This window comes from Eurosta solidaginis, chromosome 1 (assembly GCF_040869045.1).
Source record: "Eurosta solidaginis isolate ZX-2024a chromosome 1, ASM4086904v1, whole genome shotgun sequence".
NCBI classification, from domain to species: Eukaryota; Metazoa; Arthropoda; class Insecta; order Diptera; family Tephritidae; genus Eurosta; species Eurosta solidaginis.
Genome location: NC_090319.1, coordinates 376,100,381 through 376,126,889, shown reverse-complemented (window position 1 = coordinate 376,126,889; position 26,509 = coordinate 376,100,381). Strand labels below are relative to the sequence as shown.

General features: G+C 38.1%; 2 protein-coding genes across 9 annotated transcripts; one reads left to right on the top strand and one right to left on the bottom strand.

The window, feature by feature from the left end:
• LOC137238295 (E3 ubiquitin-protein ligase TM129) lies at positions 1-5,019 on the top strand. Its single transcript, XM_067763121.1, has 3 exons — positions 1-638; positions 707-836; positions 3,881-5,019. Exons 1-3 carry the CDS (start codon positions 136-138, stop codon positions 4,442-4,444), a joined length of 1,197 nt encoding a protein of 398 aa, XP_067619222.1. The 5' UTR covers positions 1-135; the 3' UTR covers positions 4,445-5,019.
• On the bottom strand, positions 4,658-25,484 carry LOC137238297 (vitellogenin-A2). Of its 8 annotated transcripts, XM_067763128.1 has the most exons (4): positions 25,345-25,476; positions 24,891-25,238; positions 21,177-21,680; positions 4,658-9,441 (listed from the first exon to the last, which is right to left on the bottom strand). In XM_067763128.1, the coding sequence occupies exons 3-4, from the start codon at positions 21,474-21,476 to the stop codon at positions 9,301-9,303; spliced, it is 441 nt and encodes a 146-aa protein (XP_067619229.1). In that variant the 5' UTR covers positions 21,477-21,680; positions 24,891-25,238; positions 25,345-25,476; the 3' UTR covers positions 4,658-9,300. The 8 variants fall into 8 exon arrangements, with proteins under 8 accessions (XP_067619229.1, XP_067619226.1, XP_067619228.1 ...); XM_067763125.1 differs by having other exon boundaries at positions 24,796-25,484; XM_067763127.1 differs by having other exon boundaries at positions 21,177-21,677; positions 24,796-25,484.
• Between the last annotated feature and the right edge of the window lie 1,025 nt (positions 25,485-26,509).

Below are 26,509 nucleotides of genomic sequence, written 5' to 3'. Positions count from 1 at the left end.
ATTTCAACCCTGATCACGCGAATAGAATGTAAACAAATTAGGAAACTAAAAAATAATTTGTAACTTACCTCAATACAATTAAAAATAAATACACTTTGTGTGATTTCTAATAGAGTTTTCACAATTTTTCATCAAATGGACGAATCCGAATTGCTTTTCAATTTATTTTACCTCTTATTATGCATGTGCATTATATATCCACCCGAAGAATTCCAACGTCTTGGCTTAACAACTGAACAGATTTTCAAAAAAATATTGGGCGATGAAACCATCAATTTTATAAGTTATCATCAGCGACGAACATCACTGAACTTAATTGTGCACAGCTGTCTACCCGCTTCCTATTTTCTTATACACAAACTGAAATTCTCCGTATTTGCGGAACGTGGTCCACTCGAAGATGCTGATTTGGATCCAGATTTCCCAATGCCACAAGAAGCTGTGGCATTTAAGACGCTGACGTGGAAGATTGCACAACGTTTCAGTTTAATGGCAGTGCTGGCTGTGCCGGCTTTAGTATTTAATTGGCAACAACAAAATTGGCGACGACATCCAATTAGTCAAACATTATTGAAATTCTCAAATACGCCCGATAATTTTCAATCTGTAGCAAATGATATAAGCACTGAATTTAGGAGGTAAGGAGTACATATTTATATAGATATCGGAAAAATGATTACAATTAATAGAATTTATGTTTATACAGGTTGGACATTTACAAAAAGAAGCTGAATTCAATCTCCACGGTGATTGCAACTGAGAATTGGATAATTAAAACATCACTCTACAATGTTCATTTTGCGCATCAAAGTGATACCGCACTGAGCGTCGCTAAAGTAAGTTTTGTTCTTACTTTTACACACATGGGAATAGTCGATAGCAAAATTATGGGGAGCCGCATGTTGTTGTTTTTGTAGCGATTAGGTTGCTCCCCGAAGGCTTTGAGGAGTGTTATCGATGTGATGGTCCTTTGCCGGATACAGATCCGGTACGCTCCGGTAACACAGCACCATTAAGGTGCTAGCCCAACCATCTCGGGAACGATTTATATGGCCACATTAAACCTTCAGGCCATCTCTCCCTTCCCACCCCCAAGTTCCATGAGGAGCTTGGGGTCGCCAGAGCCTCGTCTGTTAGTGAAACAGGATTCGCCGCGGATAGGTGACGTAGACAATTGGGTTTGGAGAAGCTATATATTAGGCTGGCAACCTGAAGGGTTGCGCTACACAGCCCCTTGAATCTGGTATTTTAGTCGCCTCTTACGACAGGCATACCTACCGCGGTTATATTATGACCCCCTAACCAGCTGAGGGATGGGGAGCGGCATTTTGCAATATTTTAGAATTTACTATAATTACTGCATCAAAAAGTAAGAAATCACACGCGAAAAAAGTCATCCCAAAACAATCCTTTGAAGTACTTACATACTTAATTGACGGCTAACCGTTTAAGCGGCTATGGCCGTCCAACAAGCCCCGCCAGTCGCTTCTACCCTCTGCCAACTGGCGCCAGTTGGTCACACCAATTGAAGTATTATCTAAAATTTGAAGGACAGCACAGTGTACTTTATTGTTATTCGACTTTAGATATGTATATATATTATTATTTTTGATCATTTGGCAGTGGAGATTTTCACATCAACTCTTGTTGTTGTTGTAGCAGCCTCAACTGTTCATATACTTCAGTGCACTTCACTGCGTTAAGCTCGTACCGCTCATAATTAAATCTGTTCTGCTTGTTCGAAAGGGAACTTATGGTGCTAGTACGACTGCTGTGAAAACTATTTGTTTGAATTCTCAACCCCTCGGTTTGTGGCGTTTATCTTTTACGCCCTTGAGTACACTATTTCCAAATGTAAATGAGAAAGCGTTACATGAATATAAGAATAGTAAGGAAAAGCGTCAGTTGGAAATAAAATTTGTTAGTTGTAAATTAGATTAGTCAATTTTAAATTAAAAAGCGTAAAATTTAAATGCGGAAACGTCATATGGAAATCAGAATAGCCAATTGTAAATGCGAAAGCGTCACTTCGTAATAACAAGTGTCATTTGGAGAGAGCGTCAAATAAGAATTCGAAAGCGTCATTTGTATTTGAGAAGTTGGAAATGAAGAATGGTCAATTGGAAATGAGAAAAGTCAATTGTAAATGAGAAAAGTCAATTGTAAATGAGAAAAGTCAATTGTAAATGAGAAAAGTCAATTGTAAATGAGAAAGCGTTGTTGTGTTAACGATAAGGTTTAGTATCAGTTTTTCAGCACTGGAAGAAGTTTCAGTTTCGAGTCGGTTGTAGCTGATGCTCACAATTGGCCAAACGGAAGTGCTGCATTTATGGTGCTCGCCAATATTCATCTTCATCGAGGTAATCCTGTTACAAATATGAATGTATAGTTTTCTCATTTACAACTGGAAACGGTGTGGTTTGCGCTTGCAAACCACTTGAAGCACTCCCTCCGTTTATCGCAATATAAACTATCTGCCGGGCGCTGTGGTGTGGTGGTAGCGTGCTCCGCCTACCACACCGAAGATCCTGGTTTCAATTCCCGGCCAAAGCAACATCAAATCGTATCAAGTTTTTTCAATTAAAAAAAGTGTTTGCAATATCCTCGGCAGTGCTTTGGTTAACACTCCAAGTGTATTTTCCAATATAACAATAGAGACATAGATATGTGTTTCAGGAATAATAAAAATACTTAATCATTAAAGGTGCACTCAGCTTCGGAGCAAAATTTCATATATTATCTCAATTTTTTTTTTATTTCAAATGAAAATTTAATTCTATAGCTTAAACAAGATGCCATAGTAAAATTCAATACCGTATGCTAACGTCGTGGAATAAAATTGTCCTCAGCTTCGTGTCTTGATATTAATTGCTGCGGCCGCATAGAAGTGCAAGTTTTTTACGTTTTTTTTTTTTTGGTGGATTACGACGATATAACCGAAGAACCTCTGGTATGTCAGGAATTATCTGGTGTGTAATTTTCTCTACCCTCATATTGATAATGAAAGCTCTTATTTAAAGGATTCTCTTTAAAGCACATAAATTACACCGAAAAGTGTCATATAAGAGGTAAATTCTGAGCTTTTTATGAGCGTATTAGGGGATATTATTGGACTCCTATTTGGCCTAAATAATGTATGGAATAAGGCTCATATTGGCGACCAGTGGGAGGGAAAGATAATCATAACAGACTCATTAATGTGCCCCCAGTGGGTGAGGGGGCTATACCTGTCATAAGAGGCGAATAAAATACCAATGATTCAAGGTGATGTGTAGCGCAACCCTTTCAAAGGGTTACCTGCGCAATTTATAACTTCTCCAATCCAATTGTCAACCTCACTACGCGGGGCGAATCCTATTTCTTTAGCAGCCGGGTCTGTGGGGCCCCAAATTGCTCATTCCTTATCGCTACAACAACAATAACGCCAACAACTAAAAAATGAGCTGATAATTAGTGTAATCCGAATTAGGACTCCTTTCTGACTTCAATTGTTTGATGGGTGTTAGGCAATCCACAAGTTCTCCTATTCGCCCTATGCGTTATGCTTCAATCAAATTGTATATTGGAAATCAACAACTCAAATCTAAAAATTTTACATGAATACGACACTTGTAACCAAAGTTCCATTTCGGTAATTTTACGTTTTATTTCACACATTTTGTAAACGTATAATTAGCGTTTTGCAAGCCTAATATCTATTTCTGTAAACTTTTTAAAACTTACTTTTCCTTTACTTTGCTTGTTGGGTTGCTAAGGTCTCATCTCATCAATCATAGTGGAATCACCATGCTCACAATATTCATATAATTTTGCCTTCATTGATGACACTTCTTTAGCTCGAAAGGTTGCAATCATTTTTTTTTTATTATCTATTTTATAGACAGAAACTTACAACGTTTCCCAAGATCAAAACGATACACTACAAATGGTGAGCATAATGGTAAAGCCCAATCGTCCTGGAGTTGCTGATTTTCACATACGCATTAATGCATTGGAATTCCGTAATTTGGAAGAGCGTATTAGTCGCCCAATAGTCATACCATCCAATATACAATTCCATCGTAATGTAATCGACCGTTTCATAGACGTTTTCAAAGAACAAGTAACACATAATCCGATTTATATAGCAGATGGCATAGCTGAAAAATGTTTCGCTTGCACGATTGCAGAACCAAATATAAAAATATATAAACAATGCGAAGATGTCGATCGTTACGGACAGCCTTTGTTAATAGATAATAGGTGTACAAATTGCTATTGTCGACCGATGTGGTGTGTTGAATGTTTGGCGCGTTGGTTTGCTGCACGTCAAAGTGAATATGACCGAGAAGTATGGCTTGAACAGAAATGTACATGTCCAATGTGTCGTGCGAAATTTTGCATACTCGATGTTAGTTATATTGAAAAACGAGATGCAGGAGAGACTGCAGACACGACATCATGATGCATGTACATAGATTATACCAAGCCAAACAATTCTTTTTTGTAAAACGAAGCAGCAGAAAACAAATGTTATCCACATGTTATTTATACCTACCATATGAAATTCTTATGCTGCCAGCATAGAAAGCAACACTTACGAATATTCCATTCTCATTGGTTAGTGCAGTTAATTTTGTATAATTTACTGTTAAAGTTTAAAATTTCATATCAAACATTTTTTTTGTTGTTTTTATAAGGCAGTTTATTTTTGTTTTCTTTACATAAAAATGTACATGTAATAATCTTCTTAAACAATTTACTTATTATCTAATAAGTTTGTGACTATCACGTTTTAATACTTTACGATATATAAATTGTATAATTTTATATAAAAATTAGATAAGATGTTTTAATAATACACACGTGCGTATGTTATCGGTGAAATTTCTTATAAAACTATTTCCAGCTACAATTGTTTTAGTCTATGCATACTTTAATGATTACATTTTACAGCAATATCAAGTTTTTTCTGTGTATTGGACCAACCCTTTTTATTTGAAGAGTTCGTGCCATAAGTAAAATATAATTTTTTCCTCTTTTTGAAGATAATCTTGAAAATATTGATACTGACTTTCGTAGTGGCGTAGTAAAAGAATTATTAGAGGGGGGAATTTTGTTAAGTGATGATAAGTACTTATTGTATGGAATAATGTTATTGGGAGGAAATAGTATTGTTGTTATTCAGTGATCCATTTATTGAAAATGTAAAAATTAATAGTAAAAAGCAAAATTACAAATTGATTTTCCTCTGTTTTTGAGCGAATCGGTCAATGACTTCTTCCGCTGTGATATCAATATTTCTATTGATACCTAATAGGACAAGTCCATTCAGCCTATCTTATCCGGTTGAATTAATTTTCCAATTTTCCAAACGCCTCAAAGTTAAAAAACTTCGTTCACTGCTGGCAATGGTTACAGCTAACGTGGCTCCAATCTTCAAAAACTTGAAAACGTGTGAAAAAAGCTCTTCATTACACTGATTCAATGCGTCGATGAATGTCTTTGGGCGATCTTCTGCTCCAACCCAACGTCGTCTCCATTGTAGGTCTTCATTTTTCACCGCAGATACCGCTGTTCCAGTAAGTGCCCTGCCATTGATCCATTATAATTTCGACAGTTTCAGAAACGTTTTCACCTACTTTTCTGACTAATTTATCGGGATTGACATTTTCAATAATGGACGATGTGTTTTTATGCTTGATGAATCTATTAGACACTGAAGATATGAAGTGATCGATGAAAGGGATGAATATTGATTTGCGAAAATATTCTGCTGAGCTCTTTTCGTAGTTTTCTAGGTTTTTTTGACGACCAACAATCCTAGGAACTCCAATCTTCTCTACGATAGATTCAGCTGTTTCTTTTTAGCATCAAGAAACATTTCTTTGAACTTTGACTTAGCCTTTTCCCTCATTTCTTTCAACAAAACAGCCAGATCAACAGCCGGTGAAACTGCTGCAGAAAGATCAACACTTTTCCCTTGAAGGTAAGATGTTAATGGTTAAAAAATTTTGTTAATAACAACCATTGCCACAATGAATCCTCCAGTCCTCAAAGTGTGTAGATAACTGAAAGCATTTCTAGAACTTTCAGGTTTCCACAGTCATGAATTTTTTTTAAACTGAAATAAGTGGAGTAAGTAAGAAATAAGTGGAGTAAACATTTCTTTGAAGCAGATCACAACATCTAGCCTTTCCGTCCATTTTGCTTCACACAATCGCTTCAAACGTTCTTTCTTTGTTGGACAATTCAAAGTTTCGGCGGCATCCTTGAGAATAGCTTCTCGTTTTGCTGATGGTCTGGAGAAAGAAATTATCTGCTTTATGGACCCAAGACAGTTTCTTATGAGAGAAATGGAGCACGCTTCACCAACCGCCAAATTCAAGGAATGGATTACGTATTATTATGTATTATATTTTATTTTAGAAATCTTTATCATCTCAAAACAATTTTTTACGAAACTACTAACATTTCGGGTGGGAGGCCACCGTTACTACGCCACTGCTTTCGATGCTAGAAATCGAACATTTTGATTTATTTATTTTATTAAAAAAAATTTGGAATCCAAGTTCTATCAAAGGCAAGTTTTGTTTTCTTCCATATATTATAAGTTTCCTTGAAACACACAAACTGGCACACTAAGAGTCAGGATTTTTACTGTCACGTACAAACGCATGCTTATTTATACATACACCCACGAATTATTTTTGGAAGTGGCTATTCGTTCGGAAAAAGTTTTTTTTACTGTCTAGAATGAAGAAAACGCAAAAAAGAATAAAAAATCGGTAATTTTCGTACTGAATTTTCCTGACGAATACGGACAGCCTTATTCTTATATGGGAAATTGTTTATTTGCTCATGGGTCCATCTCTTCAAAAAAATGATTGGGTCCAATAGCCGAATGCTGTGGTGTTAATTATATATCGATGTAGTTAAAGAGATCATCTCTGCAAAAACCATGTCAAAGTATACATTTTTGCTGTAAATTAACAGAAACTCAAAAAAAGATAAAAGTCTAGTTGAGGGGTCGACTGCTAATACGCTACCAAAAATATCGAGAGAGGTGTTAAACGACGCGTTTTGACCTCGACAACAATAATCCGAAGGCGGAAAAGAAATTGTATCTCTGTCCGGAGATATTTGCAGTGGAAGTTGGCGATTTTCATGTGGTTGTTGTATTGTTTGTGGGCGTACCCACAAAAAAAAAATGTGAGCACAAGTGTTTTGGGCGGATATACATAATTTTAGTCACCAAACCAGTGTTGGCCCACCCAGGGTAATTTTTTATAAGCGAGGCCGAAGTCTGTCAATACAGAAAGGTGTTCTGCCCAAAAATACTATGGATCCCACCCCTGATTTCGGAGGGACCCGCGGGTCATTTTTCGGGTTTTCGTTATCTTTTGAACGACTTACGACTTTTCCGTCTTCGGATTATTAATACTGATGTCAAGACGCGTCGTTTGACACCTCTCTCGATATTTTTGGACGCGTTAATACGCTTTAATAATTAGCAATGCGGTGTCATGCTGCCGTATAGAATTAACAACCGAAAAATGGCCCCGGAGCGTTCGAAATCGGGGGTGGGATCCAGATCCAGTGGCGGTAGCCACGGTTATACCACACACCCGGACTTGGCACGGCGTAGCCCAGGGTTATTTTTTATAAGCGCGGCCGAAGGCCGCCAACTCAGAAAGGTATTCTGCGCAAAAATACTATGGATCCCACCCCCGGTTTCGGAGGTACCCGCGGGTCTTTTTTCGGGTTTTATTTAAAATTTTTTGAACGAGTTAATATTTTTATTTTCCGCCTTCGGATTTTTAATACTGATGTCAAGACGCGTCTCTCGATATTTTTGGTAGCGTATTAGCAGTCGACCCCTCAACTAGACTATTACCGAAAATGTCGCCTTCACGCCAACCCTTCAAAAAGTTGTGTTCTGTTGTAAAATCATCATTATCTTTTCTCAACACCCCAACCCCTAAAAATGGCCAAAATCGCAACATTACTTGCCCTCGCTGCCATTGAGGGTGCAGAATACAGCCCTGTCAATTAGTTGATGAATCACACGAAGCTGAGGCGAATGCTATGAATCACACGAAACTGAAGCAAATACTATATATGTACGTATGTGTCGCATCATACCTCAAGCGGCAATTACCCACCGACGTGTGCCGTACGTACGGACGTTTGTCGTACGAAACACGTTTGATCGAACTCTCAAGTCCGTAGGAATCAATGTGTGCGTCTGTGTACATGTACATAACATATTTGTGTGTGTTTTGTTTACAGATAAGCACTGTTGCCATTGACCATTTTGCATGCAGGCTTATGGAAACATTATTTTTCCAATTTAATTTTTGATGTTGTAAAAGGCTGGAATTAATATTAAATAAATATAAATAGATAACATATTTATAATATGCACTTTTACATAATTATTTCGAATTATTTTCACAATTTTTCAAACTTTAATTAGGTGTTTTTGCATAAAACTGGAAACTGTCAAAAATTAGCGCACAAAAGTTTACTAGGAAACTCTGTCTAGTGAGAGAGCGATCAGCTGACACGTTCTTACGGAAAAAATCAAAATTGTCAGTCCTAGGCATGGTTTACCAAAGTGACGTAACACTGTTCAAATTTTTAATATTTTTTTAAATGTTCTTTTTTTACATCTTACCAGAATCTCCGATTTCGAAAAAACGGTTGGTTAAGGCCAACAGTTAACGATATGTATGTACATATATGTATTTTTTAAATCTACGTACATACATACAAATACATATCTATACATATATGCATAATAGTTTTAGCATATGTATATTTTTTTATAATAAAATGTAATTAAACTGTTAAGTTTTACATCTAAAAACTCATGCATGTTTTTATGTATTAAATATGTACATTAGAATGGGTCGATTTATTAACCGATATCGAGCCATCGATTTTCGATAGGATTTGGGCTCAGGAAAAAGTTTCTTTACGCATACCCAAAAAAAAAATAATTTTCTAGCCTGCGAAAAAAAAATGGCGAAAGGGTCAATTTTTCGACCAAAACACTCCCCCAAAACCCAAAAAATATTTTTATTTATATATCTATATTTTTATTTTATATTTTTGGGTTTTGGGGAGTGTTTTGGTCGAAAAATAGGCTCGAAAAATTTTTTTTTTTGGGTATGCGTAGTGGAACTTTTTTTCTTGAGCCCAAATCCTATCGAAAAAGCGACGCGATATCGGCTAACTTTTGTCCATACAAATCGACCCATTCTAATGTACACACATACATACATATGTCGGTTAACGGGCTAATAGAAGTGGCATCTATAAATTCGTTTCATAGTAACTTTTATAGGATTCTGTCTTTTCGCGCATTGTCGAATTTCTTGAGCTTGTGGTGGCTGATGACATAGGCTGTGTAGCAAATAATTTGTTTGACATAGCTGACGGTTGACGATTCACATTCTAAAAAATAAAAAAAATAACACATGAATATGTTTTGTGATAATTTTTTATAGGTTCCACACCCGGTGTGTCGGTTTAAATATGTTAGTAAAAATAATTTAGTTCAGACATGTCTCTGGCTGACACGTGAAAACCAAAATGATTTTGATATTGACGGCGAGTCAACACGTACACAGCTGACTCACGAGTCAGACGCGCCGTGTGTGAACCCTATTATAAGTACATCAGTTGGTGTACACAAAAAATTGTAGCCTTTTTAAAATTTCATTAAATTACTCTGCTGAGACCAAACCAATTTTTTGTAGAGATTGATCCAAAAGCTAATGCGTAATTTACTGTTTTTTTATTCATTGTATGGAATTTGTTCTTTTCCAAAAGACGTTGTGTTTCCTCGTCAAATCGATAAGAAAAACAAGTAAGGAAGTCTAAGTTCGGGTGTAACCGAACATTATATACTTAGCGTGAGCTTTTCCTCATTTCCTCTTACAATAAAACTTGATAAGTGAAATATCATTGATTCAAAACTATTTTTTGCTAAGTTATAGCTTTTATTCTAGTCTACGACCCTTTTAAGCTTGTTTTATATCTAAGTGGGCGTGGCCTTTAACCGATCCCGTCCATTTTTACTAGAAATTTTCTGCTATAAGGAAAATATGTGTACACAATTTCATTACGATATGTTAATTTTTCTTCGAGTTATGGCTCCCGAAACACAACTTAACTGTTAACCCATGAACTCCCGTATCACCTCACCCTTGTTACCTTAATCGATTTTCAGGTTTAGGAAAATTTAGAAACATGAAAATTTCAAAATGCGATATCTCAGCGAAAAAAAATGATATTTGAGATAACTCAACGCCATTTGAAAGAAGACTTTTACTTAAAGATGCCAGCCTACTATTTTGGTGAAAGAAAACATCTGCAAGGATACATAACCTCAAATATGGACAAAAACTGTGTTTTTTGCACTTTTACGTTAGGATATCTCGAAAACCAGAGCTGGTAGAGCAATTTTGAGGCCAGATTTCGATTCATCGCATCAAAATCCTTCGATAATATATTATTATTATTATATAGAAAAGAGGTGATAAATCACCAAATTACAATAGAAGGAGCACAAGTAACACAGACCTTCGGCTCTCCTTAAGACTACTTAGTATTTTACTTAAATCTTATATTATTAATGGTAGTTACATATGCATATATGCATATGTGTACATATATCTATTTGTCTTTTTAAACTAGTTTTTTCAAATTTGACAATTTTAAGAATTTAGCTACTGTTTGTATGTTCTTTAGTTCCATATTTCGCAAATAGTTAGATGGAGTGGTGTTTCCAAAAACTTCGGCACGAGCGTTCTGTAAACTTGTGCATTCGCCTAGAAGATGGACTACAGACAATGACCGGGTAGCACAAAATGGACATTGCGGCTGTGTTTCTCTTTTAATTATATGGCTGTGAGTTACTATAGTGTGGCCGATACGCAGACGTATGAACGCTTTTAAGTCGCTGCATAAAACTTTCTGTGGAAAAACTGGGTTTTCTCCACTTATGTTGTAATTTTTGTAGTGGTGATTGAAGTTTTGCCATTCACTCAATTTGGTTGCATCAAGATGATTTGCAATAAGCCGTCTGAAGTCTGGAGCCAGCATTACTTCGGAAGAGATCAATGGCTCATTTGTGGCCAACCTTGCCCTTTGATCCGCTGCTTCATTGCCTTTGATACCGACATGGCCTGGAACCCACATAATTTTTATCATTTCTGTTTTGTCAGCTAACATCGATCGAAACGATAGTGCAATATCAGATTTATTGTTTGCGTTATTTAACATGTTTATTGCGGATAGGCTGTCAGAACATATTATATATTTTTGTTTGGTTTCAGATGCATATTGCACAGCTAAATATATCGCTAGGGCTTCAGCTGTGTATACTGAGCAAAATGGAAGCAGATGTCCTGCCTTTAACGTTTTCTCGTTTGCATCGACAACCGCAAACGCAGTGACTGAATTTAATCTCGAGGCGTCAGTGTATAAGAAGTGCCATTCATCGTTTGCAAAGCCTGAGGCTAATTCCTTAAAGAGCTGTTGGTACACGACCGGGCTAGTTACACTTTTCCGATGTCGGATTAGGTCCGTGGAAATGATGTCCTTAAAGCACTGCCATGATGGAGGTTTGTTATTTGTAGGCCTTATAGGGGTGGAGTTTAAGCCCAGCTCTCTGGCCAACAACACGCATTTTGCTATCGTGGAGGGTTGCCTTAGTTGCCTCTTTCTTTTGGCTTCGGCTGTTGATAAATTGTAAATCAAACTGTTATTGCCATGCAGTACCTTCGGGATGAGTTTTAGCGTGCTGTGCTTTACTCGCTCACTTATAGATGGAAGTCCTGCTTCTGCTAGTACGCAATTTAGTGGTGACGTAGGGAAAGCACGGATGCTTCTTCGAGCTGCTGTGTGGTACGGTGGGATAACTAGTTTTAGGTTACTTTTTGAGCAATGTCCGTAAATGGCTAGTCCGTAGTCTATCTTTGATAAGATTAGTGCCTTTGTGATATTTATTAGTGTTGCAGTGTGTACCAAGCAGTGCTTGGACGAAAGATATTTTATAATATTGAGACGTACTGTTAGACATTCTTTTAGATATTTACAATGGTCCTTAAACGTAAGCTTTTTATCAAAAATAACTCCAAGGAATTTTATACTAGAACTATTGGCAATATTTACATTATTTAAGCTTAAACTTATAGGTGGGCAGATGTGTTTTCTGCAAATGTGGAATATCTTACATTTTTCATGTGCAAGAGAGGCACCTGACGACTTTGACCAGATGGAAATGTCTACAAGGATGTCATTAAAATCTTTCTGTACTAGAGAGTGTTCTTTGCATTTTGTGAATAAAAGCACATCATCAGCGTAGATAACGTGAGATATCCTTTTGTACTTAGTGAATATACTATTAATTTCATCAAATGCTATAACAAATAAAACACCGGATAGAGGGGAGCCCTGTGGTATGCCGTTGTATAGCTTACGCGTATTTGAATAACTATTGTTAACTTTAACAGAGAATGTTCTGTTTAATAAGAATGTTTTAACGAAGTTGAATATTTTAGAGCCGACTTTCCATCTGGCGAGTTGTCTCAGGACTAGATGAATTCCAATCCTGTCGTAGGCCTTTTCAAAATCGAGGCTAAGCGTGAAAACATGATTTTTGGTTGATACAGCGTTAGAGATAAAGTTGTCAAAAACTAGGAGTGCGTCCATTGTTCCTTGCTTTTCTTTGAACGCGGTCTGGTGTGAGCTAATGCACTTATTTCTAAGTGCAAACCACATGATGCGCTTCGCGACGATTCGTTCTAGTACCTTGCTTAAACAGGCAAGGAGAGAGATCGGTCTATATCCAGAAACCTCCGTGACGCAGTCCTTTTTTTTGAGTATTGGTATTACAACTGCGTGTTTCCACATCTGCGGGATAACACCTTGATCGATTATACTATTGTAGAGGTCGACAACTCTTTCTTTGACCTGGATAGGGAGGTTTTTGAGCATAGGATAAGATATTCTATCTCTGCCAGGTGTTTTACCAGACATGGTGCCAATTGTGAGGTCATATTCAAAAGTTGTTACAGGACATTCAATCTGTTTATTAATCGATGAATAAGGCATATGATATTCTTCGTTTACAACATCATATTTCTGGTCCGTGAAATCTTTGTGAAAGTTCGAGTCTTTCGAGTAATCTGACCATAAAGTTGAGAAATGGTTTGCAATCTTATCTGATTCGTAAATGGGCCCACTGTTAGTTTCTATAAATTTGATGAAGTGTGAATCATTTGAGCCTGTAAGTATTCTGATGTCGGTCCAAACTTTTCTGGGGTTGGAGGAAGGGTTTATGGATTCTGTAAGCTCTTCGAGGCTTTTGCGCTTGGCTTCTTTCATTTCTATTTTAAATAGAGCATTGGCTCTTTTATAGTTCAACAAGTTGGCTTCTGTTCGGCCTTTACGATAAATGCACCACATATTCTTTTTATGTTCCCTTAGTGTGGAGAGGGTACTAGACCAGTATGGGACAATCTTTTTAAGGGGCTTTGAATGTGTTTGCGGAATTGAAAAGTGCGCAGCTGTACGAATGGCTCTGTGCAGAGTAGCTGCTTCTTTGTTGACGTTATTCGACTTTTTAGCTTCGACAATGGTTTGGCAGGCTATTGTTGGAAATTTGGACCAGTCTGCTTCATCGGTTTGGAATTTCGGTTTGGGGCGAGCTGAGGTTGAGCTGCCGACCGTGAGTTTTGTGATTACAGGGAAGTGGTCACTACCGTGTAAGCACTCTAATGTTGATGAAGTGAATTTTGGGGCAATTTCGGCCGAGCACATTGTAACATCTACGTTAGTTAGAGTTTTGTGCGACGAGAAGTGGGTTGGCGCATTGTCGTTCAGGACGACGAGGTTATCTGTGAGAATTAGATCCTCTAGTGTCCTTCCTCTCTGATTTGCTACATCTGAACCCCATAGCGGACTCCACGAGTTAAAATCACCTGTTATAATGACGTGGGTGTTGAAAGTAGGAACTAATCCCCTTAAGTCATCCAGATTGAATGTTTGCTGTGGAGGGATGTATACACACACCATAGTAAATCTGAAGCCTAAATCGATTTCAATAGCGATTGAACAAAGTCGCGATTTAACAGGGATATATTTGTGTGGGATGCCTTTTTTGACAAGGACCGCGATGCCTTGTTTGCCAGAGGTGTTATGGGGTAAATTGTGGAAATAGTGTGTATACGAATTCGAGATATTTGCGGTTTTGTTGCATGGTAGGTGCGTTTCCTGCAGCGCTATGAATGATGGTGAGTGCTCTTTGATTAAGAGTTGTAATTCGTGTGAGTTATTGAAAAGTCCTTTCATATTCCATTGCAGTATGCCAAAGTGCATTTGGTAAAAATGAGCAAAGGTTTTAACTAAAACTAAAAAAGAAAAAGAGGGGAGGAGGGGGTTATTTCGACATCTCGACATCCGAGTCCGAAGATCCCGGGTATGTTGAGTAATAGTCGTTTTGTTCTAAAAGTTGTTTAGTGAGGTTTGTGATGGGAGAGAAGGTAGATGGTGCTGACTGTGCCCAACTAGCTTCGTTGTTTGCAGTTGTTGATATTGAGGGTGAGTCTGTGGAGGTGGTTGTGGTGGTGTTGTCGCGTTCGGACAGTGATAGTGCGGTTGTTAAGGTTATGCTTTCATTCGAGATGATGTTAACTGTTGTTGGTTTTCTAATATATTGGGAAGTTGGTGTTGCTGAGGTGTTGGAGAAGGTGGTGTTGTTGCTATCGGATGATGATGGAGCTACTGTTTCTTTGGATTTGAGATCAGTAAAGGAGAATCTATTGTTTTCTTTAGACAGGGTGCTAGAAGTACCTGGCTTATCTTTGAGATTGGAGGTTACTGGAGGAGTGCTAGTTTTGTTAGCGGATGGTGGATTTAATTTTGTAGGGTGATTTTTGGTTGCGCCAGCATAAGAAGTGGGTGATGAAGTTTGTGGGAATTGTGCGAGGTACTGTGACCTTGCCTGCTTTAGTGTGCATTTTTGTCGAATTTTTATTTTCAGAATTTCTTTCTGTTGTATAAATTTGGAACACTTGTTTGAATTGGAGGGGTGCTCCTCTTCACAGTTGGCGCACTTTGTGCGTGAGCAATTCTTGTCGCTATGGAGAGGTAAACTGCAATTTACACATAAGGGATCGTTTTTACAGTACTTTGCTGTATGTCCTAATAACTGGCATGTTTTGCAGCGCATTGGGCTGGGGATGTACTCCCTAACTTTCACTTTATGCCACGAGACATCGATAGACTCTGGTAATTTATACAAATCAAAGGTTAGTAACACCACACCACTCTCTTTTGACTTATCGTCGAACTTTTTAAATTTGTACACGGAGACCACCCCTTGGGGCTCCAAGTTTTTCACAATTTCATCTTCTGGCACGTGGCTTAGGTAAGGAGCATAGACTGTACCTTTTACGAAGTTTAGGTTCTCGTGATACTTACACTTTATTTCACAAATTCCTGCTAATTGTTTAGCTGCTAGGAATTTTTGGGCTACCTGTATATTTTCCACAAGGAGCAGGAGGCTTCCGTCTCTAAGCTCTGATACGCTGATAATATCTTTGCTTATGATTTGGAGCGATTTTTTAACTGCAAAGCATGTGAAATGCGTAAGTGGTTTGTTTTCGTTTATTGCGGATACCACAATGTATTTAGGATTTGTTCTAGCCTGAACTGGATCAGGTAGAGAAGGAAATTCGCTAAATTTTTTTTTGTTTTTTTTCAGAGGGGGGACTATTTGCCAACAGGGCAAACCTGTTGTCCCCCAGGTTAGAGGCCCGGCGGGCCATGATGAAAAATTTACACCAGCACTTGAAACCCTTAGCACGTGTTGTTTGAAAAAAAATTATGTGCAAGAGAATAGAGGTAACTGTTACCTATGTGTGTTAATGCACTAGTGTAGGTCAAACGAATTGAGAGCACAGGAAAAAAAATCAACAACCGTTCACGCTGAAAGCTAGTCGGAGACTGTTCGATAATATATAGTCCGGTTTCTGGCTCTGAGATGCTGTCGGCCTGTGTAATTGTCGGTCTGAATCTATTCATATTACTTCTGGTATTCCACAGGGCAGCCACCTTAGTCCAGTGTTGTTTCTGCTGTTCGTTATTGACCTTCCAAATGTTTGGAGGAACTGCAAGCAGCTAATGTACCTGATGATGTACATCATGTACATATGCCGTCATACTTGTTATGCCTATCCGCTCACCAGAAGATAGATCAAGTTTTCAATCGGATCTGAATAGCCTAGTTGAAAAGAGTAACGTAAATGTAATGTCACTAAACCTGCCGGAGTGTAAGTTCACGTGCTTCACAAGGAAATCCTGCCAATTCCAGAGTATATGATTGGTGATTATACCATTAGGCAAGTTATCTTCGTAGATCTAGGCGTTACAATGGACCCTAAAGGGCTAATAAAACTTCCTTAACCCTGACGCCATAGTCATAACCATACTCATATCCATAACCATCTCTAATGTGTTCGATCAATGGTGCCTTAACATAAAAATCGTGAAAATTTCATAAATATGAAGAAAACGCAAACAATTACAAACATATTCCATAGGTCTCTTAGTCGTAACGTATCCAAAACAATGAATAAAATCTACAAAAAGTTATTAATTTCAACAACTCAAATATTTTTAGGTTATGGATATGGTGGGAAACCAAAAACCAATTGGTTGGCTATGGTATGGTTATGGCGTTAGCGTTATGGTACGGCACCATTAATCGATTACATTGATTTTCATAAGGTAGGTTCGATCAGCTGTTTTATCTGGTTATGGCTATATGGCTATAAGTTGGCCCTTTAACTCGACTTGAATTTGCACATAGAATTTTTCGTGTACAGAACCAAAGGAACTTTGGCGTTCGTCAAACGATGGTCTAAAGAATTTATTGATCGATATGTTACTAAAGCTCTCTTTATATCTTTGGGCAAGCCATTGCTGCAATATGCCTCGATAGTCTGAAATCCTCGTTATCTGACCTGGAAAAAAAAAATCAGTTCAAGAACAAATCCTGCTTTTAGTGCCAAGGGATTTACTGTGTGATCCCTCGAGGATTCTTCCTCCCTTCTCCAGCCATTTAAAACTTATTCAGCTTGCTGCGTTACAGAGTCGAAAAGAGATGCAGGGTGTGTTAGGTTAGTTAGGTTAGGTTGAACTGGCCGATCAATAAAGACCTCACATAGACTGAATGTGTCAAAACACTGATAGGTTAAGAAGAGTTTAACTCTCCAAGATTGTCCGCTTAAGCTCTGCTTAAACTTCAGTTAAAGCTGACTGAAAAACTGCATAATAAGATTAAGCGTAGTTTAACTGACATGCTGAGCCGAACTTGTGCTGAAAAACCGCATAAAAAGACCCTTATCGTATGCTTAAAATTTAGTACGTAAACCTATCTAGGCCAATGTTAATGCCTTATCTGAACTCGAAACATGGAAGGAAACACACACATATACACAAAAACAGGTTTATTAGTTATACAGAAATTTACTCAAAACAAGTAAGGAAGGCTAAGTTCGGGTGTAACCGAACGTTAAATACTCATCTGCCAAACTACAGCTTGCAAAACTTGTAAATTACCTTCTTTTAAAAGTGGGCGGTGCCACGCCCATTGTCCAAAATTTTACTAATTTTCTATTCTGCGTCATAAGGTCAACCCACCTACCAAGTTTCATCGCTTTATCCGTCTGTGGTAATGAATTATCGCACTTTTTCGGTTTTTCGAAACTTTCGATATCGAAAAAGTGGGCGTGGTAGTCCGATTTCGTTCATTAAAATAACGATCTGAGATGAGTGTCTAGGAACTTACATACCAAATTTCATTAAGATACCTCAAAATTTACTCAAGTTATCGTGTTAACGAGCAGACGGACGGACGGACATGGCTAAATGAATTTCTTTTTTCGCCCAGATCATTTTGATATATAGAAGTCTATATCTATCTCGATTAGTTTATGCCGTTACGGATTACCGTTATGCGAGCAAAGCTAATATACTATGTGACTCTGCTCAGCTGAGTATAAAAACATCAACAACGATAACAATAATAGCAGCCAGTTAAGTTTTAAAAAATTTGAAGGAACTAACCAAACAATCAAGTACAGACTTAAGCTGCTAGTTAGCCAACCAGAAAACCAACCAGCTGACTTGCGACACACTTTGTCGTTTTTGGCGGATGTAGCCAACCATCATTGTTGCACCAAATTATTGTTGTATGGCGGCAACAGAAAGTAAACAACCAGTCATGGATTTTTACAAATAGGCACTGCATGTACGACCCATGTATATGCACAGCAAGCATAGCCCTTAACTAGAAAATCGCATCCCAAAGGGGCTGCCCCGTACAAAAAAATAGATAAGTTGAGTTAGGTTAGGCTAAGTTGCTTGGTAGCTACTCCCTGTAAAAGGACTCAGGAAGGTTTTTCCAAAGTCAAAACCCCAATCACCATTAAAGGATGAGTCCAATAATTTCGCAGACCGCCTACCATACACATCCAGCTAGAAGGACCTCGCTACCCTGCAATGAGTAGTATCCGCCCAGCTTTTATTAAGCTGAAAGGAATGTTCATATACACAGGAGCAAACTACAGGTGTACACCGGAGTTCCGTGCACTCATGTACATTCGGATCAGTTTTATTCATGCGTGCTAAGAAATCCGCGTAATAGTTGTTGTGATATGGCCTGGTACGCAGATGATCTCAATCTTAAAATAGTTTGATGCAATCTCAAACCACTCTAGTTTGTACCACATAAAATTCGCTTGGCTATCCAAGTAGATGTTTAATTCTCAAACGGTAGTAGCACTGCATAGCATCCAAACCACCGCCTCTTTTAGTTTTTGTACGGTAAAGACCTGTTAAGAGGGCAAGATATATAGATGCCTCTGTGCAGTGAATTAAGTGCGTGTAGTGACACAAGGAAAATTTTCCGTCGAAAAACTGCGCACGAAACAGGCAGCAGAAGCATGGGCGTTGACAACATCAGATGAAGCGGGACTAGGAGTGTTCGAGAGAAAAGTTCCTTGAAAGATTTACGGACGTCTACGCGTTGGCGACGGAGAGTGAGCTGTAGGTACGAGCTTTACGCAGACATCAACATAGTCCAGCGAATTAACACACAGCGGCTACGCTGGCTAGGCCATGTCTTGCGGATTAAAGATTATGCTCTGGCTACAGATTTTTTGTATCGAAACCCGCCTATGGAAGCAGAGGAGGAAGAAGGTCCACACTCCGCTGGAAGAACCACGTGGAGAACGATTTAAATTCCCCTGGTGTTACCAATTGGTGCCAGTTAGCACATGGAAGTAGCAACTGGAAGCACCTCACACATGTTTTCAACCTGTCACTGCAATCGTTCGTTATTTCCGAAAAATGGAAAATGGCAAGGATAATCCCGCTACTAAAGCCTGGCAAATCAGCTAAGGAAGGCGAGTCTTATCGACAGATATAACTCCTTTCGCCAGTTGCTAAGACATTGGAAACCGTTCTGCTTCCTCATTTCACGGCAAGTCTTCGCCTAGCCACGCACCAACATGGCTTCCGTAAAATGCACAGCACCACCACCGCGCTCAATGTCATTAATGCTCAGATTAATTACGGATTAAATAAGCAAAAACCCTATCATAGGACGGTGCTCGTGTCAAGTGCCTGTCAAAAGCTTTTGACACAGTCAACTACGACACGCTACTCCAAGGCATAGAAGGCTCACACCTTCCCGCTTATCTAAAAAGATGGGCCGCTAATTATCTGAGTGGTCGGCAGGGCTCGGTTGAATTTAGGAACGAAATTTCTAAACCTAGAAAAATTAAACAGGGGGTTCCACAGGGTGGTGTCCTATCCCCGCTTCTGTTTAATTTTTACATATCAAAACTCCCTTCCCCACCAGAAGGAGTCACAATCATTTCCTATGCTGACGTCTGCACGATTATGGCTACAGGACCTGGCCCTTCAGTTGATGAATTAGTTTTTAAAATAAACAGCTATCTCCCCGATCTTTCCGGTTTCTTCTCCTCGCGCAACTTGGCATTATCACCGACAAAATCCACGGACATCCTGTTTACGACGTGGAAGGAACATATGTCGCAAATATTGGACGTACGCGTCGTTGGTGTCACACTACCGACTGTCAGTCACCCAAAGATCTTAGGGGTAACCTTCAAGGCCCATGCCCCAGAGACTGTTTCTAAAGTACAAAGTCGCAACAAAATCCTCAAGTCGCTTGCCGCCAGCGTATGGAGAAAAGATAAAGAAACTTTGCTAACCGCGTACAATTGGTCGGCCGCTCATGAGCTACGCGTCACAAGTCTGGTCGCCTGGTCTTAAAAATACACACTGGAAAGGGCTACAGGCCTGTCAAAATGCTGAATTAGAATTGCCACCAGATGTCTTCTTATGACTCCCGAACACCATCTACATAGTGAGGTCAAAGAGCTCAATATTAAAGAGCACAACGAAATGCTGAACAAGCAGTTCTTGCTTAATTGTCACAAACCAACCTCCAGCACCGCCTCCACGGGATTAAGGGAACATCTCCTAAAGAACTATGACGAGATCCGGTACCTGACAACACAGCCGTAGGTGAACCCCGTTATTAATATGCAATATCCCACCCTTGCAGAAGAAGAAAGCACACTACCATGGGAAACACGAGTACCCTGGCCCAACTTCGTTCTGTATACTGTAACAGGTTTGTTTGTCCTGCATGTGATGTGTCCCCACATGACACCAACTATCTTTTCAATTGAAATGTGGAACCTACGCCTCTAACACCCATCTTCCTATGGTCCGCCCCTGTTTAAACAGCCAGTTTCCTTGGACTCCCATTAGAGGATTTTGATGACAGTTTGTGAGTGGTCGTGCCAATTGAATGGGGCGAAGCACTGTTAATACAACAACAAGTAGCAACTGGTGCGTCTTGTTGGGTGGACTAACCGTTTAAACGGTTAAGCGCCAATTAAGAAGGTAAGTAATCTTTTCGCTGTCTTGAACAATATATTTAGTGTTAAAAATATATATATTTAATAAAATGAAAGAAAAAATTAATTTTTTTTGTGTCACCCTGATATAATTATGTATATGTATGTACATATATACCTAAGCTAGCGTATGTGTATATTTTATATTTTATGACGTCCTACCTTATCTGGCTCCTGATGCTTAAAATGTGGATTCATGGTGGCAGACGCCATGACACGACTATGACCCGTAATGGCAGTAGACGACGACAACGACGACTTGGATGGCGACGATTTCATATTGGGTGTATTGCCTGCATCGAAAAGTTTACCATCAACAGCGTCGCGTTTACGATTTTTCGACTTGAAACGACCCGAACGTGAGATTGTGAAATTGCGCCATTGATGACTGTATTCACAACGTGATTCCTCCTCGTTCAGGATGCTGTCCAAGTAGCTAATCGGTTGTTCATGCGCCGTCATTGTGTTTTACTACATATGTATGTGTGTTTGTATGTGAGAATTTAAGTTCAATAACTTGGCTTTATTATTTTAACGGATTTGTATTTTTTTTTCAAGTTTCGTTTTCGTTGCCACTTTGCTTTTATAATTTGTGTTTTTTGTATTTGTTACGGTTCTTGGCCATGCATATTCATATATATATACATATGTAGTAAGTTCACTCTGCTTCAATTAAAAAATCGTAGTAATATTTATTTATTATTTTTCGTACAATCAAATTAGTACGCATTTATCCAAGAAGGTATGTACATATGCTAGCATATAGTACCTACATATTTGCAGGTAAGGACACTGTTAATACACAATTTCTAACTCACACTCATTCTCATATACAGGGCCGGATTAACAGGTAGGCAGAATAGGCAGTTGCCTGGGGCCCCGAAAAATGAAAAAGACTTCTAAAATTTTCCTACAAACACAAAATTCTAGAGAGTGAAAGAAAAATATAATAAGAACTGAAAATAAATTTTACTCAAATAAATAAAACTCAATTGACCGCATTCAAAAGGCGTCGACCGACGAACTAGACAAGGTTCCTAAAAAGGAAATTTCCGACTCATTTGACAAATTGTATGAGCGTGCAAAGAAGTGTATCGAAGTGAAAGGAGAGTATGTATGTATATTGAATAATAAAAAAGGTTTATAACTTTTGTTCAGTTGGAAGGTCATACTGGTGAAAGTCTAGCGAATCAAACTTTAAAGTTTCTTACTGAAGACTGTGGTTTAGGTATTCAAAATTGTAGAGGACAATAATATGACAACGCATTAAACATGTCCGGGAAGTATAAAGGAAGAATATTGAGTTTGAGAATGCGATCTATGTTCCCTGTTCCGCGCATTCCCTTAATTTGGTTGGAGAGCATGCTGTGAAGTGCTGTTTTTATGCAGTCGATTTTTTCGCCATTATGCAGACATTATAAAATTTTTTTCCGCTTTCACCTATCGTTGGGGCGTATTAAAAAATAAAATAAACAAGGAGAAAACTTTGAAAACATTGTCAACTACACGCTGGGAAGCACATTCGAATGCGACGACTGCAGTTTACGATTCATTTGATATCATATTAGAGGCTCTAGAAATCATTGCTGATGATGAATCACAAATTACTGATACTCGTTATGAGGAGACGTGTATCGCGAATAAAATGCAAAAATTCGAATTTGGTTTCATGTTGATTTTATGGAACTCTATTTTGACTGCTATGCGTTCAGTGAGTAAGTCATTGCAAATTGTAAAAGCAGATTTGCAAACGTGTGGTTTTTGTACGGTTTGTTAGAAGAGACTTTAGTTTCAATCCGTGAAAAGTTCAATAATTTCGAGGAAAAAACAAAACAATTATTACCTGGTGTAGGTTATACAGAAATCGTAAAACGTACTCGTCGTAGAAAAAACGAACCTAATGACGGAAATGCTCCAGAAGTCAGGATTAGAATTTTCGTCTCGCGATGCTTTTAGGACAAAAGGTTTCCTCGAAATCATTGACAATCTTCACAGTAAAAACAAACGACGTGCGAAAGTGTATATGGAAGTTTCAGAGAGATTTGCATTTCTCATCAACTTTGCTCTAAGTGATGGAGACCTCCACGAAGCTATAAATAACTTAGTTATTTTTTATTCTAGAGACTTCGAAGAATTGTTCATTGAAATGAAACAATTCCACAGTTACGTGAACTCCAGATACGCTGATGCACAAAAAACTCTTAGTCATTTGTATAAGATTCTAATGGAAGATCAATTAGCCGATGTATTTCCTAGCACAGAAATAGCTCTTAGGATTTTTTTAACATTAATGATCACAAATTGTTCTGCCGAACGATCCTTCTCGCAATTAAAAAGAATCAAAGCTGCTGAAACAGCTACAACGCGACAAGAGCGACTCGAGATGTTAGGTATACTTTGCATTGAGTCAGATTTATTGAACAAAATCGATATTGATGATATAATTGATGAATTTGCCGAAAACAAATGTAGAAACGACATGTTTAAAACTTAGATAGTAATTTTATTGATATTATTATTACATTGTGACAATAAAATTTTTATGAAAGATAAAAGTTTGTTTTTTTTAATCGGAAAAAAGGGAACGGACGTGAAAAGGGGCCCCCAAATTGATGGTTGCCTAGGCTCCCGATGAGGGTTAATCTGGCCCTGCTCTTATGAACTTCAATATCACAAACAAATCACGAGCGCTATTTAATTTGTAAATTTGTGCAATACTTGAAAATGGGGTAACGTTTTACAAGACGGTGCACCGCCTAATTTTTATCAAAAATTATCAAAGCTGGTATCAAAAGACCTCGACCTACGTTTTTAGAATCCGAAAGCGAGAATTTAAATTTTTATTTCTGTCAACAGATATAAGCAAAAAAATTGAATCAAATTTTCATGTGGTTGTTGTTTTTTGCCAGATTTGTTGTACACACACACTAATGCAGAAACGTGTTCTGCGCGCATTTAGTTTTGATCCCCAAAACGGTGTCGGACCGACCCAAGGTTATTTTTTTAAATCGCGGCTAAAAGCCGCCAACGCAGGAAGGTGTTCTGTGCAAAAAATCTATGGATCGGGCCCCATATTTCGGACCCTCTCGGTCGAGACGCGTCTTTTGATACCACCTTTGATAGTTTTTTATAAAAATTAGGTGTTGCACCGTCTTGTAACACGGTAACGAAAATGGTAGTGGTTGATGTGCTCAAGCTAGCTGTACTAAATTAAGGCTCTGGCAAAGTTGCTATATTCATAACACATTATACCCGGGGTTTTCAGTGCTATTTTAAACTCCAGTTAAATGGCTAATTAAACTTCCTTAACCCTAACGCCATAGTCGTAACCATACCCATATCCATAACTATCTCCAATGTGATCAACCAATGGTGCCTTAACCTAAAATCGTGAAAATTTCATAAAAATGAAGAAAACGCAAAAAATTATAAACATATTCCACAAAAAATAAGTCTCTTAGTCGTGACGTATCCAAAACAATGAATACAATCCACAAAAAGTTATTAAATTTACCAACTCAAATATTTTTAGGTTATGGATATGGCGAGAAACCAAAAACCAATTGGTTGGCTATGGTATGGTTATGGCGTTAGCGTTATGGTATGGCACCATTAATCGATTACATTGATTTCCATAAGGTAGGATCGATCAGCTGTTTTATCTGGTTATGGTTTTATGGTTATAAGTCACCATTAATGGGCCCTTATATTGCCAAGATGTCGTGTTGTATCAATTTTTATTCCTTCTTAATCTTAGATTTTTCCGAACGATTGAAGTTACCTTTTTTAGTGGGGCAGGTATTATTTTCGTACAGCTAGCTCGAATGAAACGACCACTGTGCGGCGTACACATAAATACAATGTTTTTAACTATACCGTATGCGTTGCAAATCATAAAAAAGTAGTTTATATAACAGTCGATTCCGGAAAACTGACTTCCAAAACATCCGTAATACCGCGCAATTTTGTCATGTGAATTTTAAAAAAGTTTCTTTGATTGCGCCACTTTCTTCAATGTCTCAGTCTTCATATATTTTCATTCCAGCACATTCTGTTTTCTATAAACGGTTCACAATAGCCACTCTAACGTATCTATGTATGTACATATGCGTATTTATGAAGTTGCAAAGCACCAATATCACAAAGCACAACCGCACCATTGTTTTAGCTAAGTGTAATTTCTTTTTGTTGTGTTTCTTTTGTTTGTTTTTTATTTACTGTGTGCTGAAATCAATGAAAGAAGATCAAGATCAAGATCACACGTCTTATATCCGTTGACTTCTGTTGCATTTGCTGCTAATATAGCCTCCTCTTTTCATTTTTTTCCTACCTAGTCTTCTATCACATTTTCTTTTCCCAACGCTTATTTACTAGGTATATGTATGAGATTTGGTTGCGCTAAATAATTGCCGTTGTCTATGACAAACAACTGTACGGATGGATGGTTGCGAGTGCACTGTGCGCTGCGCTCCTGTGCGCCACATCGATGTGTGCTTTTGGTGCTGTGTTAAGTTTTGTCAAAGTTGTCGAAGTTAAAAAAAAAAATCAAATCGAAATGCCGACACCAGTTGAGAAAAAATATAAAAGTTCACAAACATAAAGAAACGTATATATGAACATTAGGGTGGTTCTTTAAAAAATTGAATTAACAGGTTTTCAGTCTGACCATATCCAACGGTAATGGCCGAGCCACAATGAAGTTTTTCATATAGATACGTTCAACGCAATCTTATGCATGCCTGTAACAACGCTATAATCACGCAAGATGTAGCGTTTATAAATATAAAGGAACTTCAGACTTGGCAATTGTGGGAAAAATAATTTCAATTGCAAAATGTGAAAGCACCCTCAGCCAAAGCAAATGTCGAATTCTTTTTTGTTTTGTTTGCGACAATAGTTGGAAATTGGCAACTTTTTCATGACAGATGATACCAGTGTCGCTCGATCTGGCGTTCACCATAAAAATACATGCAATATACTATTGCGTTAACGCCATCTATATGAAAAACTGCGTATGTGACGGGGCTTTAATGCTACGGTTAAAGATATAATATATAAATTTAGGTCCCGACTGGAGACGTTTAATAAGTGTCACACGTCAAGATTTGGCTAAACCGCGGTATAACAAGATCACAAGAAAACGATCAAAAACTTTTTTTGATAATATTCTTGTAAATCGTATCCAAATTGCACTATCAGTTTTAGACATTCCATAAGTTAAGCAAAAATAAATAAGATTTGTTTGATTCATCCTTATGCGCGGTATCCACATCGAAAGAAATGAAAGACTCCATACCCAAAAACGCTCAATAAATCGATTGCTGAGTGGAATATCACCTAATGTCGGTTGCCGTTTCGAAAACGCCCTATCGCAGAAAACGTCTGAACGACGCCATATTTCAGAATTTGCTTCAAAAAGGTTCTATATCAGAATTTGAGCAAAGAACGCCCTCTCTCAGAATTGATTTCGAGATGAGTACTGCAACCATAAATTT

Coding starts and splice junctions, on each gene's coding strand:
- LOC137238295 (XM_067763121.1), top strand. CDS start 136: ATGGACGAATCCGAATTGCTTTTCAATTTATTTTACCTCTTATTATGC. Junction 639..706: donor ATAAGCACTGAATTTAGGAG/GTAAGGAGTACA, acceptor ATGTTTATACAG/GTTGGACATTTACAAAAAGA. Junction 837..3,880: donor CCGCACTGAGCGTCGCTAAA/GTAAGTTTTGTT, acceptor TCTATTTTATAG/ACAGAAACTTACAACGTTTC.
- LOC137238297 (XM_067763125.1), bottom strand. CDS start 21,476: ATGACGGCGCATGAACAACCGATTAGCTACTTGGACAGCATCCTGAAC. Junction 9,442..21,176: donor AGCATCAGGAGCCAGATAAG/GTAGGACGTCAT, acceptor TTTATTTTTTAG/AATGTGAATCGTCAACCGTC.